This window comes from Mugil cephalus, chromosome 13 (genome assembly GCF_022458985.1).
Source record: "Mugil cephalus isolate CIBA_MC_2020 chromosome 13, CIBA_Mcephalus_1.1, whole genome shotgun sequence".
NCBI classification, from domain to species: Eukaryota; Metazoa; Chordata; class Actinopteri; order Mugiliformes; family Mugilidae; genus Mugil; species Mugil cephalus.
In genome coordinates, this window is record NC_061782.1 from 17570627 (window position 1) to 17588088 (window position 17462).

The 17462-nt window shown below is 41.8% G+C and overlaps 1 protein-coding gene across 2 annotated transcripts in view; it reads right to left on the minus strand.

Moving 5' to 3' along the window:
• Positions 1–17462, minus strand: part of fmn2a (formin 2a) — a 36116-nt gene that overhangs the window by 3605 nt on the left and 15049 nt on the right. For both annotated transcript variants that reach the window (XM_047602904.1, XM_047602906.1), the window contains exons 6-13: positions 16338–16425; positions 12125–12186; positions 7576–7667; positions 7363–7492; positions 7125–7271; positions 6401–6460; positions 5621–5741; positions 3596–3688 (exon numbers count right to left, since the gene is read on the minus strand). In XM_047602904.1, coding sequence (XP_047458860.1) covers positions 3596–3688; positions 5621–5741; positions 6401–6460; positions 7125–7271; positions 7363–7492; positions 7576–7667; positions 12125–12186; positions 16338–16425 — 793 coding nt within the window. The remainder of the gene's footprint in view (positions 1–3595; positions 3689–5620; positions 5742–6400; positions 6461–7124; positions 7272–7362; positions 7493–7575; positions 7668–12124; positions 12187–16337; positions 16426–17462) is intronic.

The window sequence follows — 17462 nt, forward strand, 5'->3', positions numbered from 1 at the left end:
GAGACAGATGACTGCGAGCGCATGAGTGTGCATGTTTGTGTGAGTGTGCGTGAGGTGTCAAGAGGCTAAAATAGACAGCAGCGGAGTCAGAAAACTGGGAGTTTGACAACGTGGTAGACATCAGAATCCAGCAGACCGCAACACTTATCTCAGCGTGCCATCAGAATAATTTCTGACTGTGCCTGACTGTGAATTATGATATAAGAGGAAAGCAGTGAAATGTGAATGTGAAATGCCTTGGTCAGAAAAATTCCACAGATTTGTAGTTATCAAGTTTCCCATCCACGGGATGGTTTTTTAGCAGTGGTAGAGTCGATCCAGCTGTGTTTCTGAGCTGGCCTATATCTTTGCTGCGTTGCTGCTGCTTAACTGTCAAAATGTTGGACACTAAATCACATCCTAGACGTCATCTCCGTCCCCTCACGGTCAATAATCTGTAAGCTGCTGCCTCGAACTGTTAAATGATCAAGAAAGACCTATGGCGTCCACGCAGTTTTACAGGACAGACGCGACGGTAGGTGGGACAGAAAATCTTTCCTGGCACAGGTCTGAGTTCTGCTCTTATCCAGGGAATATCTGGTTGCTATGTATAATTGAAGCCAGAGTCATATCTGTAGCTCTGAGACGAACCGGCTGAGCTCTTTGCGTTATCATTATAGAGTTATTAATCACCCTGTAGCCAGCCATCATGTCTCTGTGCTCCGATGGCTCATCGATAAATGAAATGGTAAGTGACATGGAAGGGGCTAGTTGGAATCTTAACATCAGCACTGTGCAAGGTGTTCAGAACAAAAACTGCTACTGAAACTCCTTCTTAAGATGCTAATCTGTCATAACACTGATTGAAAATCTGTTTCCAGGAAAAAAAAATGTTTAAAATGATTCAAAATCAGTTCAGTATGTGTGAATTAAGAAATGTTGTGTGATATGAGGAGAATGCGAAAAGGACAAAGTGTTCCAGGCCAAATAAAACGATGAAACAGGATGAAAACATATCAATCATCTGTTATTTACTGCAATACTACACTAATATGGTTTGTGTAAACATGAAAAGTTTCATAATGATTTAACCATAATGGTCTGCATGAGAGTCACAGTTGGTAGAAAATAGAGCTAAAATTTGACATCATCTCACTGCTAATCTGCATGTTCATCAGAAACAGATTATCACATGGCCGGTGCTCTCCTGCTAGTCATATTGACTCCATCAAAGACCTGCATGCATGAGAATTTGTGAAGCGAGCGGAGAAAATCGAGCTAGACCAAACAGCCAAGCTCCAACAAGTCCGCTCCCACTGTTATTCTGTGGTTAGTTTCATGGTCAGAAAATAAACAAAAGCGGTTTCAACTGTGGAGCCAGAAACAGTTTAACCTCAGGCTTTTTAGAAATTACAGAAATAACAAAAATAAGACGTTCGGCTGTTGTTCTTTTTTTCCCCCCCTTTTCAACCGCTGCAGCAGAGGAACCCCAAGAATCCCGTTTGGATCCTTCCGAGTCACATGTCCATCTTACAGTGCTTACATTTTGCTCTCAAGAGGAAAAACCTCATCATTTGCATCAAAGAGAGATCTCCCATATTTCTCTCGAACACACAGGGACGGAGAAGGAGAGAAAGGAAAAATAAAGGGGAGAGGTGGAAACGGGAGAGATGCTTTCATCTGCAGACTTCCTTTAAAATGGACAGTGAGCATTACTGGCGAAGAACATATGCTATGTATTATAGTCTCATTTGAATACAAAAGCAGTTGGAGAGGCCTGCGAGCCGGGTCCTTCAGGAAGATTGGTCACAGTCAACTGAATGTACCCAGGGTCAACGCCAGTGCTACGTAAAGAATGACAATTGGCTTGTTATGTTAAAACAAGCATATAAAGCTAAGTCACGTTTGAAGTGAACCACAATATCCCAATATTGTAGTAGTTGTCAGATTATGGAAACAAATGCTTGACTGTATGACACCTGGTGGACATGACAGATAAACACAATTATACAGTATTTTCAGCTGATTTTTATGCAACACTCTGGCCAAAAATGTAGTAGTAGTCTCCTGCAGATAGAAATGTCTCACCAACTATGGCAAACTAATTTTGCCTCATATACATGGTGCTCGGAGGAGGAATTCTCCGGACTTGGGCGAACCGCAGATTTTTCATCTGATGTTTCTGGCAGTTTTCATTTTCCAGTCAAATATCTCAACATGCACGCTTGATGTACTGGCACAAAACTTTTTCATCTCGTGCCACCACGAGGGTGGCATATGTGTTTCTGAGTGGAGTCTAGACGACCGTTGTATATGGCAGCGAAATTTGTTGAAGACATTTGTGTACACTCCGGGATAAATTGTAAAGACCCGTCAGTGGTGATTGTCTGATGTTTTCATATTGCTCCGTCGTTAGTCCAAAGTTCCAACCATATTCAGCCCCAGTTGTAATTTGTGTTTGGTTCTAATTAAATAATAATTCAATACTTTTAACATGCTAAACTAGGACAACAAACATGGTAACTGCCTAAATCCTCATACACAAAGCAATCTGTGCCAGTGTTACAGTGAAACTCTGTTCTTATAGGAACAAAAGCGTATAATCAAAGAGGAAGTGCTCATAATTTTTCAATCAATTTGACATCAGTGTAATCCTCTTAGTAAACACTTAGACGTAAAGGGTTATTTGAAGAGTGAAGAAATAGTAAGAAGAAAGAGAGGAGCGGTCAAGCAGGAAACAGCGTGTTTCTGTCATGACTCCAGGAGGAGAAAAAAAAACTTGCGTAGAATGGTAAATGATCTGCACTTATAAAGTACTTTAATTGCCAGCCCTTCAAAGCACTTAACAAATGTGTCTCATTCACACACAAACACACTCACACATCAGGGGTGCAGGAGCTGCCATGTAGGCGCTGGCCTGACATTGAGAGGCTACAAATCACTCTTGCACTGCTGAATTTGTTCATTTGGTTTTATGAAATACTCTGGATGTTATACTGTACTCTGCTGAAATAATGACTATTTGGAATCACCATTCTTGCTTTTATACATAGTCTAGTCTAGTCTAGTCATGGGCAGATACACAAAAGTAAGCAGAAGACACTCCTCCTTGCAGTCAATTTACTGGGTGACGTGACAGGTTCAGTGTGAGCCATCCTAAATCCTCCTTTTGTGAAATAGATATCATGATAAGAAAAGACAAAAACATCTCCCGAGCGCAATCAATCAGTCAAAACACATACAGAAACTTGAACCAATAACAGCCAGTTATTCAATAAAGCCTGGAACAAACAGACGTCCCCGTGGAGGCACCGCTGAGAGAACATTTGTGCTGGTATGCCGAGCAGAAAAGATCTTAAATGTGTCTGTCGGACAGCGACAGCTCACATCTTTCTGACTGGAGAGCTGCTTTACATTCGCAAAATTCTTAGAGTAACAGCACAGAAAGTGTTTTGTTATAGAAAAAGCTCTTTGCCTCTTAAAGTTGTAACTCCTTATTTAAACAGGCTTTCCGGCGTCATCAACATATTATACTACCGGCATCAATTGTTGGCTATGAAGAAAACAGTTTGCAGTTAGTTTTCACTGAACATTTGGCATCAGAAAATAAACTCACCTTTATTCAAAAATTCATCCATCTTCTCCTTGAAGGGTTGCAGGTTTTCCTCAGAGGACAACTTGCAAACTTTCTCTGTTTCAGCTAAGCATACTGAAAAACAAAATAAGAAATGACGATTACGAGTGGGGGAAAAAGCCATTCCACAACAGTATCTTATTGACCATTTGGGTTGTAATTACAATCACTGCAGTGTGCGTCAACCTGGCTGCGCCTGCTTTGATAAATGTCTACTGGATTTCTGCTGAATAAGTGTCTGCAAAGACATAATGACCCATAATGACTAATAAGGTACCCCTAGGAACCAGGAAGGCTTGTGCTGTGATCCCAGGAGAAACTTATCGTCACGCTCTATCTGCAAGCATAACAGATACACAAGCTCAGCTCAAGGCCTTAGAGGTGGAGAGGCCAAGAGACGCTTAAGGGAACAGGGGGTCAGGACCTGGTAAGGGGTAATTCATAGACCATATGGTACCTCACTGAAAAAGGTACACAGCTCTTACTCTCTCCACTGTGTTAGTTGTTGATGTCCTTCAGGCCAGCCAAGGCCATTTCTTCGCCGCCTACCTATCGGAACCCCCCTCTGGGAACTGTCATCGAAGCCCACGTCTGCTAGAGCACTCAGTCGGCCCTGCTAGGTAATGAAGAGGTCTGCAGGTATAGCATGTGATGATGTATTTATGTATGGCCACAATGTGCCATTGCCGCAGGGGTCGAGAGTGTGTTTCCCCCGTGAGCAACTCCATCTTTATGAATTGCAAATAATGAACAGCCCAAAGAATCATTATGGCAGAGGAAAAACAATATTTGGCAACACGGTTCAAGCACCTGATTGGTTTAGCAGCAAAGATACATAAAACATGATAGAGAACAGACCAGGTTTAGGGAATTGTCGATCAGGCTGCGAGTGCACAAAGTCACAAGAACAAACTCACACATTTGCAGAAAAGTACACAGTCGTTTTTTACCACCTGCAGGCACTTGAGCCTTTGGAAAGTGAGACAGAGAAATGAATGTGAATATTTCCCAACTGCCTCGTTCATTAGGGGGCTTTTCACTCAACCAATCAGTTTAGACTGTGAAGCATCATCCAGTTTCCACATTCATTCTTGTGAACGTCTCTGTAGGTTTCTTTTAATTTATGTATATACTACTTAATAGCAAAAGCGCAAAAAACAATCATCTTGTCACTTGACTCTAGTTTTATTGTCTTTAGATTTTATTGCTGAGGGATTAGAATATTGTAAAGGTAGTTTATTGGTATATGAGTTCGTTCTTCTTCCCTGCCTAAGAACATGTTCATAATGTTAGCTTGTTAGTTAGTCTATGTAATAATGACCCACTGGTGTAGCTATGGGAAGTTATGTAATATATGCACTATGTATATTAGTTCAGCACCTTATTGAACAAATGACCAAGCCATAGAGGCAAACCTAATCCATCTATAAATCACTTTTAGGATCCCCAGAGGCAAAGGGATGACGCACAACACACACAAAAACATGCAGATATATTCTGAAATTATCTTCAAAACAACTCATGGCATTGTTCTGGAGCTGCAGGTCAGTGAGGCGTTTCAGACCTCGAGGAGAGTCTCTTCCAGTTCAGCTGATGAACCTTTGATAGTGCACACAGGTAGTGGAAGTTTCTTGACCGTGCCCCGTTGATATTTTGATCTCTATTTCATGAGGACAGTAAAGGCCCGCCAGGTCCAACAGGAGTCTACATCTGACAAGTCACATCTGCTTCTAGTTAGCTCGTCTGTACGACAAACAGATGCTATCTTTCTGTTGAACCGCCTCTACGATCCAAACATGACCATAGCTGGTCAGATTTGGAAATTTATTCTCCGTTGTGCAAGATAAGCGCTTTATATGTGCCTTATAAAGATTTATGGATGCAACCTGGCATAATTTTCTGGTTATGGAACAACCCAGTTTACAAGCTTTTTGTAAATATACAGGTCAAAAGCTGTGGGAACGCTTGAAAAGAAGGAAACTTGTGGAATGTAGGTTGAAGACCTACCGTTGAGGTCTTTCCTCAACTTGCGGAGATCTCTTTGAAAGTCATCAAACTTCATCTGGGAGGCCTGGAAAAGGTCCTGGGGCTCAGGCAGAGGGTAGACACATGTCTCTTTGCCAGCATCCTGGTGAAGGACAGCACACATAAAGGCACAAACACACATCGTGCAAAAACACACACACCAGAATGTCAAAATCAATTTTCATCAAATAGGAGAGGGCCTCTCCATACTGTACACACCAGACAAGGTTGAGGTTCAGAGACCTACATGTACTTATCAGCAGTCCAAACATCCCAAAGAAGACATGACTGAAACTGCAGCAGATAATGACCATTAAGCTCAGTACAGAAAGTATATGTCAGTTCTCACCATCAGACTTACTACAAGGCCATTATGAGTACTACAGCCATGTCATGCAGGTTGATTTTGGCAAGCTGCACTACTGAGTTCATCTCATCTGGAGAACTTAATTATTTACACTAGCGCTCCTTTGGATGCTGTGCCAATGAACAGACTGCAGGTTTGAATGAAGCCAGACCAAAGCGGAGCAAGAGCGGGAGATGAAGAGTGAAAGACAGAAGGCGAATTATAAGGGTGAGCCAGAAAAAGAGAGAGATTTGTTTCTGCTGCAAATGAGGAAAGGGAAAATAAATAATTTGATAAAGGATAAGCCATGGTATCCTCTGGCAAGAGGGGAGATGAAAAGAGAGCTCTGGAAAGATTTCTAAGCAAACCAGACTAAAACAGAAAAGTGATTCAAATAAACAGGAACCAAAACATACCTCATCAAAGTGCCTTAGATAGTAAGCAACAACGTAGGACAAAAGACTCTGGGAGTTATCCTGAAAGAAAGAAAACGTTCCAAATAAATAAACCTAAATCCCTTTATTTATTAATTTAATCATTTCGCAGCAGGGCGTTTTAATTTGCACGGGCCAAACAAGACTAGAGACATGGCCTTTAGAAGTTGGGAATAAATCATGACATTGGAAGAGCAATACAACAAAACACAACTGTGCTGGACCGGCTGTCATAACTCAGAGTTGTTGGAAAGTTTGATGTTCTTTATGGATACCTTACTCCATCCACCACCTCAAAAACAAAAACCACTGTGTCCTTATATGGCAGTGCCAAGGGCTCGCTGAGCACGTTGTGATATTGAATCACATCTGTAAACAGAATAGTCTCACCTTTAAATGGTCCTCATGTTTGGGACAAGTCATTTTAAAATCCCAGATTCTCAAATCCACGCTCAATTTAATAAAACTAGAATCTGGATAAACATATTGAGTCACCACCGTCTCGACTGCATTTCATTGTATAATGTAAATTAGAAAATAAAACTGTGTTTGCATAGGCGTTCTTATACCGCACGGGCTTGACCCACGTACTTTACATTAATCTACACACGTAGTACACTTCCCTCCTAGTTTGCTGACGAACAGCAAATCTGCTCTTGTAAAGTGAGCGATGTTTGCTTTTCCTTCTGTAACCCAACGTACTCACACTGCTTTTAACGTCCTTCAGTTTTGGCAGAATGTCCAAGGTGAAGCCATCAGCTTGCCCTCGAGAGCGATTGCCTCCGTTCATGAAGTTGCCAAAAGCCAGAACGAGGCCAAGCACCTTCAGTACACACTTACCAGTCTGGATTGACTGGGGTAGACGCACAAATGAGATGAAGATACGAAGGTCAAACTGAGTGACATAAAATAAAATACCAAGGGGTAGAAGGCCAGGGGCTCACCTTGCACACTCTCTGGAGGATTTCAACTTTGCGGAGGATTGAGGTGATGCATTCGTGGAAGGTTGACTGGAAAAGGATGCAGAACACCCGTTCTGAGAAATTGGGGATTTGTGATAACTGGAACAGGAACCTGAAAGGACAAGAGTGCCTTAATAAATCTTTTTAATGACGAGGCATGTAATAATTTGTTCCGAAGGTGGGGTTGGCTCTCACTGTTCTGGCTTGTCCAGTGGCTTGGCATCCTCCTTGTCTTTTGCTGATTTAATGTGCTTTTTAATGCTATCCATCTCGTCATCTTGAGCTCTCTGTCAAATAAAAACCCAGTTAAGATAGACAATCATTTTTGTTTATTTACCGAACAAAAGTGCAGTATAAGTTAATGTGATTTGCACCTTTACCAAATGACTTCCAGTAGGCGATGAAAAAAAATGTCGTTGGCTTGCTCAAATGTTTTGAAGCACAACATTTCTTGAGTTGAAAGATGTTTGAGGGGTTTTTGTGCATCTGTTTCAATGGGATCTGTTTCAGTGGGATCTAAATCTGAGTTTTCAGTTGACGATTCCCACACCCCACTTCTGCCCTACAGTTTATCCTTTTTTAAACCTTCATGGATTTGCTGGTGCGATTAGCATCGATGGGCGGATGTCCTCACATCATCTCCAGCACTCACTGAGATGTAACCCCAAACCATAACACGTCCTCTGCCATGTACTTCACAGCTGAGAGGTTCCTCTCTGAAAACGCTGCGTCGGACAAATCTGCTGTTCATTGAACACCAAGAAAGCACCGGATATTTTCAGAGTCAAACTAGAACGGCTCCATTTGTTTTAATTTGTTTGTGTGTGTGGCTGCCATGTAGGTCGGATTTGTGAAACTACTTTGTGATTGTTGACACATGCATTTTGACACCAACAGTTGCAAGAGTCAAGTGCAGACTAACGCGCTGATTGTGTGATGTAATTTTAATGAACAATCTCGGAGGAACTGGCTGGTTGTTTGAAATCGTCTACGCTTGGAATGATTTCATTCAAAGAATAATGAAATCTCTTAAAATCTCTCTGCAGATTCTTCAACACCCAACTGGGGGTACTGCAGGGGGGTCTATCTATCTATCTATCTATCTATCTATCTATCTATCTATCTATCTATCTATCTATCTATCTATCTATCTATGTTGCATGTTTGAAATAAAAAAAATTAAAATTTAAACCTGGGTATTATTTGAATAGCTTACCATTGAATGCAAAAATGATAATAATAATGTATATAGAACACATAGTTGGTAGGGGGTCCCTACTTAATCACTTTGGGGGTCCTTGGCCTGAAAAACGTTGAGGAGCCCTGATTTAAATGATGAAAATGACGAATATGATGAAACATAACTGAATCTGTTTGGATAAATAACCAAACCAGACATCAATTATTGTCCTTATGAAAACACGCTGGAAACATTTATTTCCATGATAGTTGTGTATTGAGTTCTCTGTGTGACTCAGAAACACTAATAATACAAGACTCACACAATAAATTAATGGTTACTGTTCATTTTAAACCAATGAGGATGTGATCTTTGTATATGAAATGGGCATCTGACCTTCTACCATTTCATGACAACTGGAAAAGATCATTTGATGTGATGAAAAGTACCAGAGCAGCTACTAAACACAACTTGAGCTGGGTTTGTTTTCCCTGCTTAGTCCTCCATTTCTTGATGTGGGCAGACTTTATCTCAAGAGCAAAGGAATTCTCAAATTATGCTTTGTACATAAACCCAACCATACGCCAGCCTATACACTGTAGTATAAGTTTCACAAAAGCTAAAGAGTTGCCTTCAGCCAGACTACATTCCTGACTATTATCCTGCTGCCAGGCTTGGGACCACAGTTTTATACAAGGTGGTTTAAAAAAAAAAAAGAAAAGCAAGCCAGAAATGCCCCTTTATTTCACAAGAGGCAAAGACAATAGATGTTAATGCGTCTGCCGCAGATGAGCAAAACAATGAAACCATCCCCTGGAAGAAAATGTAAACTCTCTCTTAGGCCATCCAAATCCCATAGACCCCTAAAGTCTGAATCTCAGCAGCCTAGGTCTCTGGTCCCTCAGTTTCTCTCCATCCTTCTCCCTGGGGTTTGGCCTCGCTATGGATCCTTGGAAAACATCAAACACCAGCATCAAACGTACTGAGAGCCCGATTAGTATTCTACACACCGCTGCCTTCTGTCGGCGAGGGCAAGCTCTCCTTCGCCTTCTCTCGAGATGTTTTCAAGTGTAAATATATTTAACACAAAGCAGATCCTTTTCAAAGGGCAGCAGCGGAGCCCAGCAGTGTTTGGTGTAATTGGGGACAAGTAGGCATTAGCGTGTGATCTTTGAATTGCTAGGGCATGTTGCAGTGGTTGTTAGCATGAGAAATACAGTCCCATGTGGAATATCAAATGCAAAGTAAAGTAGGATGATATTTGTGATGCCAGTGTTCTAGTGGTAGCCAAGTGGTTTTCATTAGCCAGGTTTCTAGCATAGAACTAAACAGAGCCAGGCAGGGCTTAATCACTATTTATGTCAATCAATTTTCAGTGAAACTGCATTTATGAGATACTTGGTACACTGAGCTGCCAAAGAATAGACCTTAAATGACAAATTGCATCATGTAATAAATATGCGTTGACTTCTTAAAGCCTTGCATGTAAAAAATGAAAAGAAAAAAGAAAGTGGCATGGGGTGATCATATGTTGTGTGGTGCAGTGTAAAAAACTGACCTCTGTGACATTTAGCTACTGGCAGCTGAAAGGAGCCTGAACTTCAGAGAGAGGCTTGATATTAAAAGGGAGGGAGCAACGTCCCACTATCACTGTGACCCCTTTACAGGCGGCGGCTTAATTGTTCAAAGAACAGGAGTGGCTGTAATCCGCAGCCACTCACAGACTGAGCGACTCTGTCCCTGCCTCTGTGTGTTTCTGTCTCCGTGCGCACACTGTACAGTGTGCGCACATTTCTAGTGGGTCAACATGTTTGTTTGTGAGCCTTTTTTTGTGCGAGGGAGAGGAAAAAGAGAGTGAGGCAGAGCAGTGTGTGATCTAGATCCTAGCACAGTGAGTGAGGGTGTAACCATTAGAAGCCCCTCACATTCCTCAAGACAGGCTGACTACTGCCAACTGTGGTTTAGGGGGCTGGAGACCCACAGACAGGATGGAGTCTCGCAATACAAAAGAGAAACAATTTGGCTCCTCGACTCAATAACATAGCCTTAGGCCATAAGGGGGAGCGGGAGAGGGAGAGGGCTTGAAGTCTAAGGGTGAGTGGAGAGGTTAGAAGACTTTTGATCCTAAGTTATGACACATTGGTTCATAACTACAGCTTGTCTCAAACCACAGTCTCATTCCCATGATCAACATTATTAATATGCCTCCGGCAGCCAAAGGTCCAGGCCTCTCCTGTGTAGCTTTGCCAAAAAGCAATTCATAGGAATTTCACAGCATCTTAAAACTGTATCACATTTGAAATGTGGAAAGCATGCTCATTTTCATGTTCCGTAATTTACTGACCTGACTTTGAACGAGTCCACTGGGCGGGGGACATTTCCTATCAGTCAAGGTTGATGTATATGTATTTACTGCATAGTAAGAGACCTTTGCGGCCAAAATGGAGCCATATTGGAAACTACTGATGACAGCTCTGTAATTCTTTCCTAATATTATATGATACAATGTGGTCATTTAGTTTGGCAAAACTCAGTGCTGTCTCTTTTTTTTTCTTCTCCACTACTTTGAAGAGAAGCCGTGTGACACAAATGCTAGAGTTTCCCAGCTATCATCTCCTTTGCACAGGGGCATTGCAAAAGTTATGTCAGTCTGATCTAGTGTGAAGAAAACATGTTTACTACGTAAAAGAGTTGGTTCCCTTCCAGGCCAGAAGAGCGACCTACACATGACTGACTGCAGCCAAAAAGCTAACGTATCAGAACGGTCTGTGGCTCGCCTGTTTGTTTTAGTATCTAATGCACATTTCCTTAGTTCACCCTTTCAAGTGAAGTACTCACATAAGAGAAATACGTTCACAGAGAAGAGGTATTTTTGACTGGTACTGCAAATGTTGCTTTATATTATAGACACATCAGTGCAATTAGAAACGTAACTTCCCCCAAATACACTGTATGCCTTTGGAATAATAATCTTGGAAAGGTGTTTTTTGATGGATAGCATTTAGTGTTTTGTGGTGTACTCTTGTTCAACTGCCAAATAAAACACAGCTAGCATTTGATGTATTTTTTATTTTTTTTTTTGCCATTTGTTGATATCACTGCTTGTTGACTCTTCTTAGGTTACACTCTGTAATAAAATGATTGCCTGTTATTCATATATGGCATGAAATGTGTAACCATAAATCATTCAATTTGTCACAAGCGAATGGTTCCAAAATAATACTTTTACTGCAAACCACAGAGGAACAGAAGTGAAGGAGGAAGGTTTTCCCAGACCAAACGCTGCAGTTGAGATCAGCCCGAGCTGTCAGGGGTGTTACTTTGTATAATTATACTGTGTTTGTTGCTCAGCGCTGTGTATTTATGTGATTCTGCACTGGCAAGAAACTCTAGTAATGTATTTCTGTTTGGGATACTGCATTTTCAATAGTCTATTGACTCTACTGAAACCACTGTTCACATGATCCTTGATCATACTCCTTTAAAAACCTAAAAAAAAGTATTTAATGTTTTAACCATTCAGCTCCAGTTCCAAGTAGCACTTCAGTGTGGTGTCTTACTCACATTTTCATAAAGGGCTTGCAGAGTCTCCAGATCAACAACAGTGTTCTCCATATTTAGGACGGCTATGGATGGAAGGAGAGGGTGACATGGTTAATGTTAACACTCAAGTATGTCATGGCATTCCTTTACCTTCAAGGAACACTATTAACAAATCAGAAATCAAACGAGCACAAACAGACCTTCTCTTTCATAACCTCCAGATTATACAGTTTTGTGTTAGGCTGAAACAACAACAACCACAAACCGTGGCAGAGCACCTTCTCAAATCTGATCTTTGCTTGGGCAGAAGGTGGCACGGAACAAGGGCAAAATCCTCCCGGCCGTACATAATTCGCCGTATGCTGTTAGTTACACAGGTATCAGCTCTCATCACGATAGCCTGCAAGGGGCCACAAACTAAAACATAAATACGGAGGTCTTAGAAATCTGTCAAAGGTACAAAGATCTGTGTTTGAACTCCTGTGTTTGAATTCCTGGTGTCGCCTTTTTGTCTCGGCGCGAGGACCTGGCGCCCATGAGCATTAATCCTTTGAAAGTAAATGTTTAAAGACAAACAGAGCCCGGGGGTCTGCGGTGTTGAGGCTGAGGTGTTGCTGTACGCACAATCACCCAGTGAAGCACTCGACACCTATATATGTATTTCAGCATGCTGTGGGTGTCCAAATTACTCACATTGTTTTGATCTGTTGATTTGCCGTTGAGGTGCGGGGGAAAAGCAAGTGTCACAGAGGCTGCGGAGGAGGAAACTTGGAGTAGTAATAGGGCTTGCTTAGGCGGTGAATATGACTTGACCTTTTTTTTTATAAGATTTTCAAAAAAGATCACAACAAATACTAAATTAGAGAAAGGACAAATGGGTGGAAAAAGGCCTCAAGTGAATTGTGATGTTTTATCTTTGATATTGCTTTCTCCCTCTTTATGTAATTCTGTTGACTTTTCAAGCGCAAATCCACTCCCTCTTCCCTATTTCTCTGCTGTCACTCTCTGACCTCTTCACACACTCCTCTGTTCCAAAGACACCACAGAAATAACTTCCTTCTCTCCGACTCTCCCTTTTTCTACTTCTCCCACTCTTTTCTTTTAACCATTTGGCATTCATTACTATCTGAACCAGAGCCTGTCTGGCTGCTCTGATTGGAGACCGGTTTTTAAAGGCATGGGAGAAAGCCGTATCATCGCTGTGACACGGACCTCTTGCGACCAAAAGCCAGACCCATCCGCTTGCATCTACCCCCGACTACCATGCTCAACCCCAGCGCGGCGCCGGCAACCACCATCTAATACTATGACTGGCGCTCCAAAGCCTCACAGGAAGCAGACACTGCACGGAAGTGTCCTATGAAACATGCAGAGTGTCGGCCAAGTCTGGGAACAAACAACAACAGCTGTGAGGAAAAATGTGTTGACATCTCACTGAGCAACCAGGCCGTCATAAAACCGACGCAGTCTAAGTCAGTGATTCACAAGATGTTTTTGTTCAAGTCAGAGATCTCCACGTGACGAGGGCTTCGCTAGTCATTGCCTTCATCATGGAATCAAGAGGGGATGAGGCTGATTCACTACACAGAAAGGGACAATTACAAAGTTTTGATGAATGAATCGTTCTCTTTGGTAAACAAACCATGCTTTGATTTTTTAATTATCTTAAACCCCCGATGGCGAAAGGGAACATGAGATCATTTCCGGAATGGGAAAACAAGAGCATTGCTCATATATGGCGTTTTTGGGATTTGTTATTTCTGTGAAATGATGAGTATTTTAAAGCTATAATTATTCACAGCTAAGGATTATTAAATTATAATCCACAATCCGCAAACATTTTTCAGGGTTATATTGTTTGTGAAGGGCAGCAGGCATCTCATCGTCTTTGAGGAATAAGCGTGTGATGCTTATGAAGAGGTGCTTCCACAAACCAGCAGATAGATCTTCTCTCTGATCTTCACTCTTTGTGATATACTGAAGTTTCCAATCAGTGCTAATTATGTACTTTAGCAAACTGTCCTAACATAGAAGATGAATGACAGTGCTGATGAGTGTGGCCCTCGCTTGCCCTCCCATTCTGACCCGAGATGGATGCACCAAAGACTGACATTAAGACCAGAAACACTGAGGAGGGAATATTTAGTCTCGCAGCACGCTTTGAAGAGACTGCAGATGAAACGCCCCACAGAGTTAACAGTTTATTCCTGCAGCTTGCTGCTTTCTGTGGCACACATTTACTCTGGTGTACCCAGCAGTCACGTGCGCCGAGATTAAGGTTTGAAGCTGTGAGAAATTCTCGACTGTAGGAGGGTTGAATAAAATGGGGCGACGAGGAGAAAGAGTGTTTAGACACATGGATGAACGAAGACTGGAGAGCAATCAGAGAGTAACTAAAACAGGAAGACAGTCTGTTCCTATCAACATCTCCAGCATGACTTCACTTTAACAAAGCCGTTTAGACAAGATGGTGACAACTCATCAGAGGGAGACATAGAGCTGCAGAGAAACATGATGTGGATGTTACGTGGGGGGAGATTATGTAAAATGAGCGCAAAGGAAAACAAAGAGGAGGAGACTACGAAATGAAAAACATTTCAGAGGGCTCGCAACATTATGAATTGTGATAAAGCTAACTACCGGAGGGAGTTTGGGCAATAACCTTCTGCCAATACTGATTCTTACTCACTTCTCAGTAGGCTAAGATCAAGACGTATTTTAGGAACTAAAATAGCTCCAACAACACCCAGAGAAATCACAATGCGCTGGAGATTATTTGCGTTCTGTGGGCCAGAAATTCTTCTGTGGGATGCCGCGGATTCAGATCGGGATTTAATGCAATTGTTCACTGTATATCTGTGTGCTTTGGATGACACTTCCTCCATGACACCTCTACGGCCCATAAGCCATGGGATGAGCAGAGTTCAGTTGAGTTGACTATTGTTTGATGTAAGCTAGCTGCTCCCCTCCAAACGCGGGGATGACTGTTTAGTCTCTTCGAAAGAAGAAAGAGTGCCGGGATGAAAGCCTCTCACGCTGCGCTCAGACACAAGGGAGTTTCAGGTTCAATGCCAAATCGGCACTCAGTGTTTGCAGCAGTTGCTGGCGTTAGGCAGGTATAACGTTTGCCGCATTTAATGTGTTAGCTCAGTTAAAGTAATTCTTAAGCTTTTGTTAGTTTTGCCACTTCAAATTTTTATTTTATGGTGACACAAGATCCATCGCACAGCGTGAGTTCACACGTTATCAGTGACTGACAAATTCTAATCAGTTCATGTTTTAGTCTAAATTAACATTTGTAACAAATCTGAAGAAGGTCCCTGAGGCGTTGCTGAGACATTGTGTATAATAATGAGCCAGACATAAGAATATACTTGAAAACACAATGTCTGCAGATACGGCAAAACAGGCCCAATTTTTCTACATATGTTTTGGAAAATGGTGGAATACAGGAAATCTATACATATATATTATGCATACAGTATCACTCATATACACAGAACAGGCATAACATTAGGACCACCTTCCTAATATTGTGCAGGTCTCCCTTATTCCTCCAAAACAGTTGTGACTCATCAGAGAATAGACATAGGCCTTGTGAGGGTGTGGTGTCTGGGAACAGGGTGTTAGTGGGAGTCTTTGGGTCCTATGGGTTGCAGAGAGAGGCCTCTGTGGATCAGGCTTTTTTCCAGTGCATCCCACAGATACTTGATCAGTTTGGGATCTAGTGAATTTGGAGGCCAGGTCAACACCTTGTGCTGCTCTTCATGTTTTTTGAGTTGTTCCTAAAACGTTTTTTTGTGCGTGTGTCTGTGTCAGGCTGCATCCTGCTGGGGATGGCTGCTGTCATCAAGGAGTGTCTTTGCTATGGGGTGGGGCTGTCTGGTCTGGTCTAGGTGGGTGGTTCATGTCTAAGTAACATCAGACATGAATGTCAAGCTATATTCATGTAAGTTTCCCAGCAGAACATGGCATTGTAACAAAAAGGTCAAATTTATTCACTTGTCCTGTCATAGTGTTGCGGCTTATTGACGTATGTTCAGTATTTCCTGTTCTGTGCTGCACCAACCTCCTCCCACCTTATTCTACACTGAGAGTTATAACAACGCTATCAGTATTTCTACTATACAGACGCAGTGAACTGCTCCCACAGCTGTGCTCTTTTACAATCACTCGTCCCGCAGTATGGTCTCAGAGTGCTATAACTCGTTCATGACCACTTGAAAACACTTACCATTTTGGATGTCCTTCATATCAAGGTGAATGCTAGACATCAGGATTCCTACAGCTTGGGAACGCTTGTTGCTCAAGAGCTTCACCACCTATGACAAGATGATAAAAAAATATATGTTAGGAGAAGAAGCATGAACATCAACACTCCATAAACAGTGACTCATACACAAAGACAAAACATTTAGTATTTGAATGAAAAAAAAAAGGCAGAGACATCAGTCCCCTTTGTCTCCTTCCTTTTGTGGCAGGAAAAAAAGAATTCACCCACAAATATTAGGATAATTATAACGCTGTCTTGCTGAATTATGGTGATTCACATTTTTCACTTTCTTTCAGTTCTCCATCACCATCATCTTTCAGTCAGGTGATTAAAGTCAGACAACTCAGACAATAAGAGGCTTATTTGCAACACAGAGCACAGTCACATGAATTTGGCCTGGAGCTGATTAAACTTAAAGAGTTTCTATTTAAATTATAGTTTGGGTATTTGTGCAATTCAGAAACATAATTCCAAAAAGGAATAAGTCAATCAAAACAGATAATATATGCTAAAAATGTATAAAACCTGGACAACTGGATGGAGATTAAAACTGCTCAAAAGCAGTAAACGTCAACTGAATAATAACGGCTACCACTTGTGAAAGCACCAGGAGTTAAATATCAAGACAGTGTTGTTATTAAGCATGAAAAACTGCATCCAAGGGGGCCATTATGGACCACAGCCCTCCTGAGTAAGCAGAAGTGTGTGCCAGGTTACAGAGTGGTGAAGGGACAGGACAGGAAACCTGTAGCCTACTGTGATCCAGACAGAACGTTTCCATCTAAACCAGATCACAAAGACCACAGACTTCTTAAACATACAGGAAGTTATATCACCAGGCCCCAACTGTCTGTTTTCCCGACTCAACCACAGCTCAAAGGGACAGGGCGATGGAGATATGATGCCAAGTGTCTTCCGCAGCTAGCCATTGAGAGCTATAGATCATTAGTTATGTCTAATCAGCTGGCCTGTCTCGAATGAACAAACAAGTCTAAGGTACATTAGACAGAGCTTGCCATTGTTTGCAAAATTCCAAAATAAAAGTCCTCTTGAAGTATATCAGTAACACTATTTCATAATGAAATG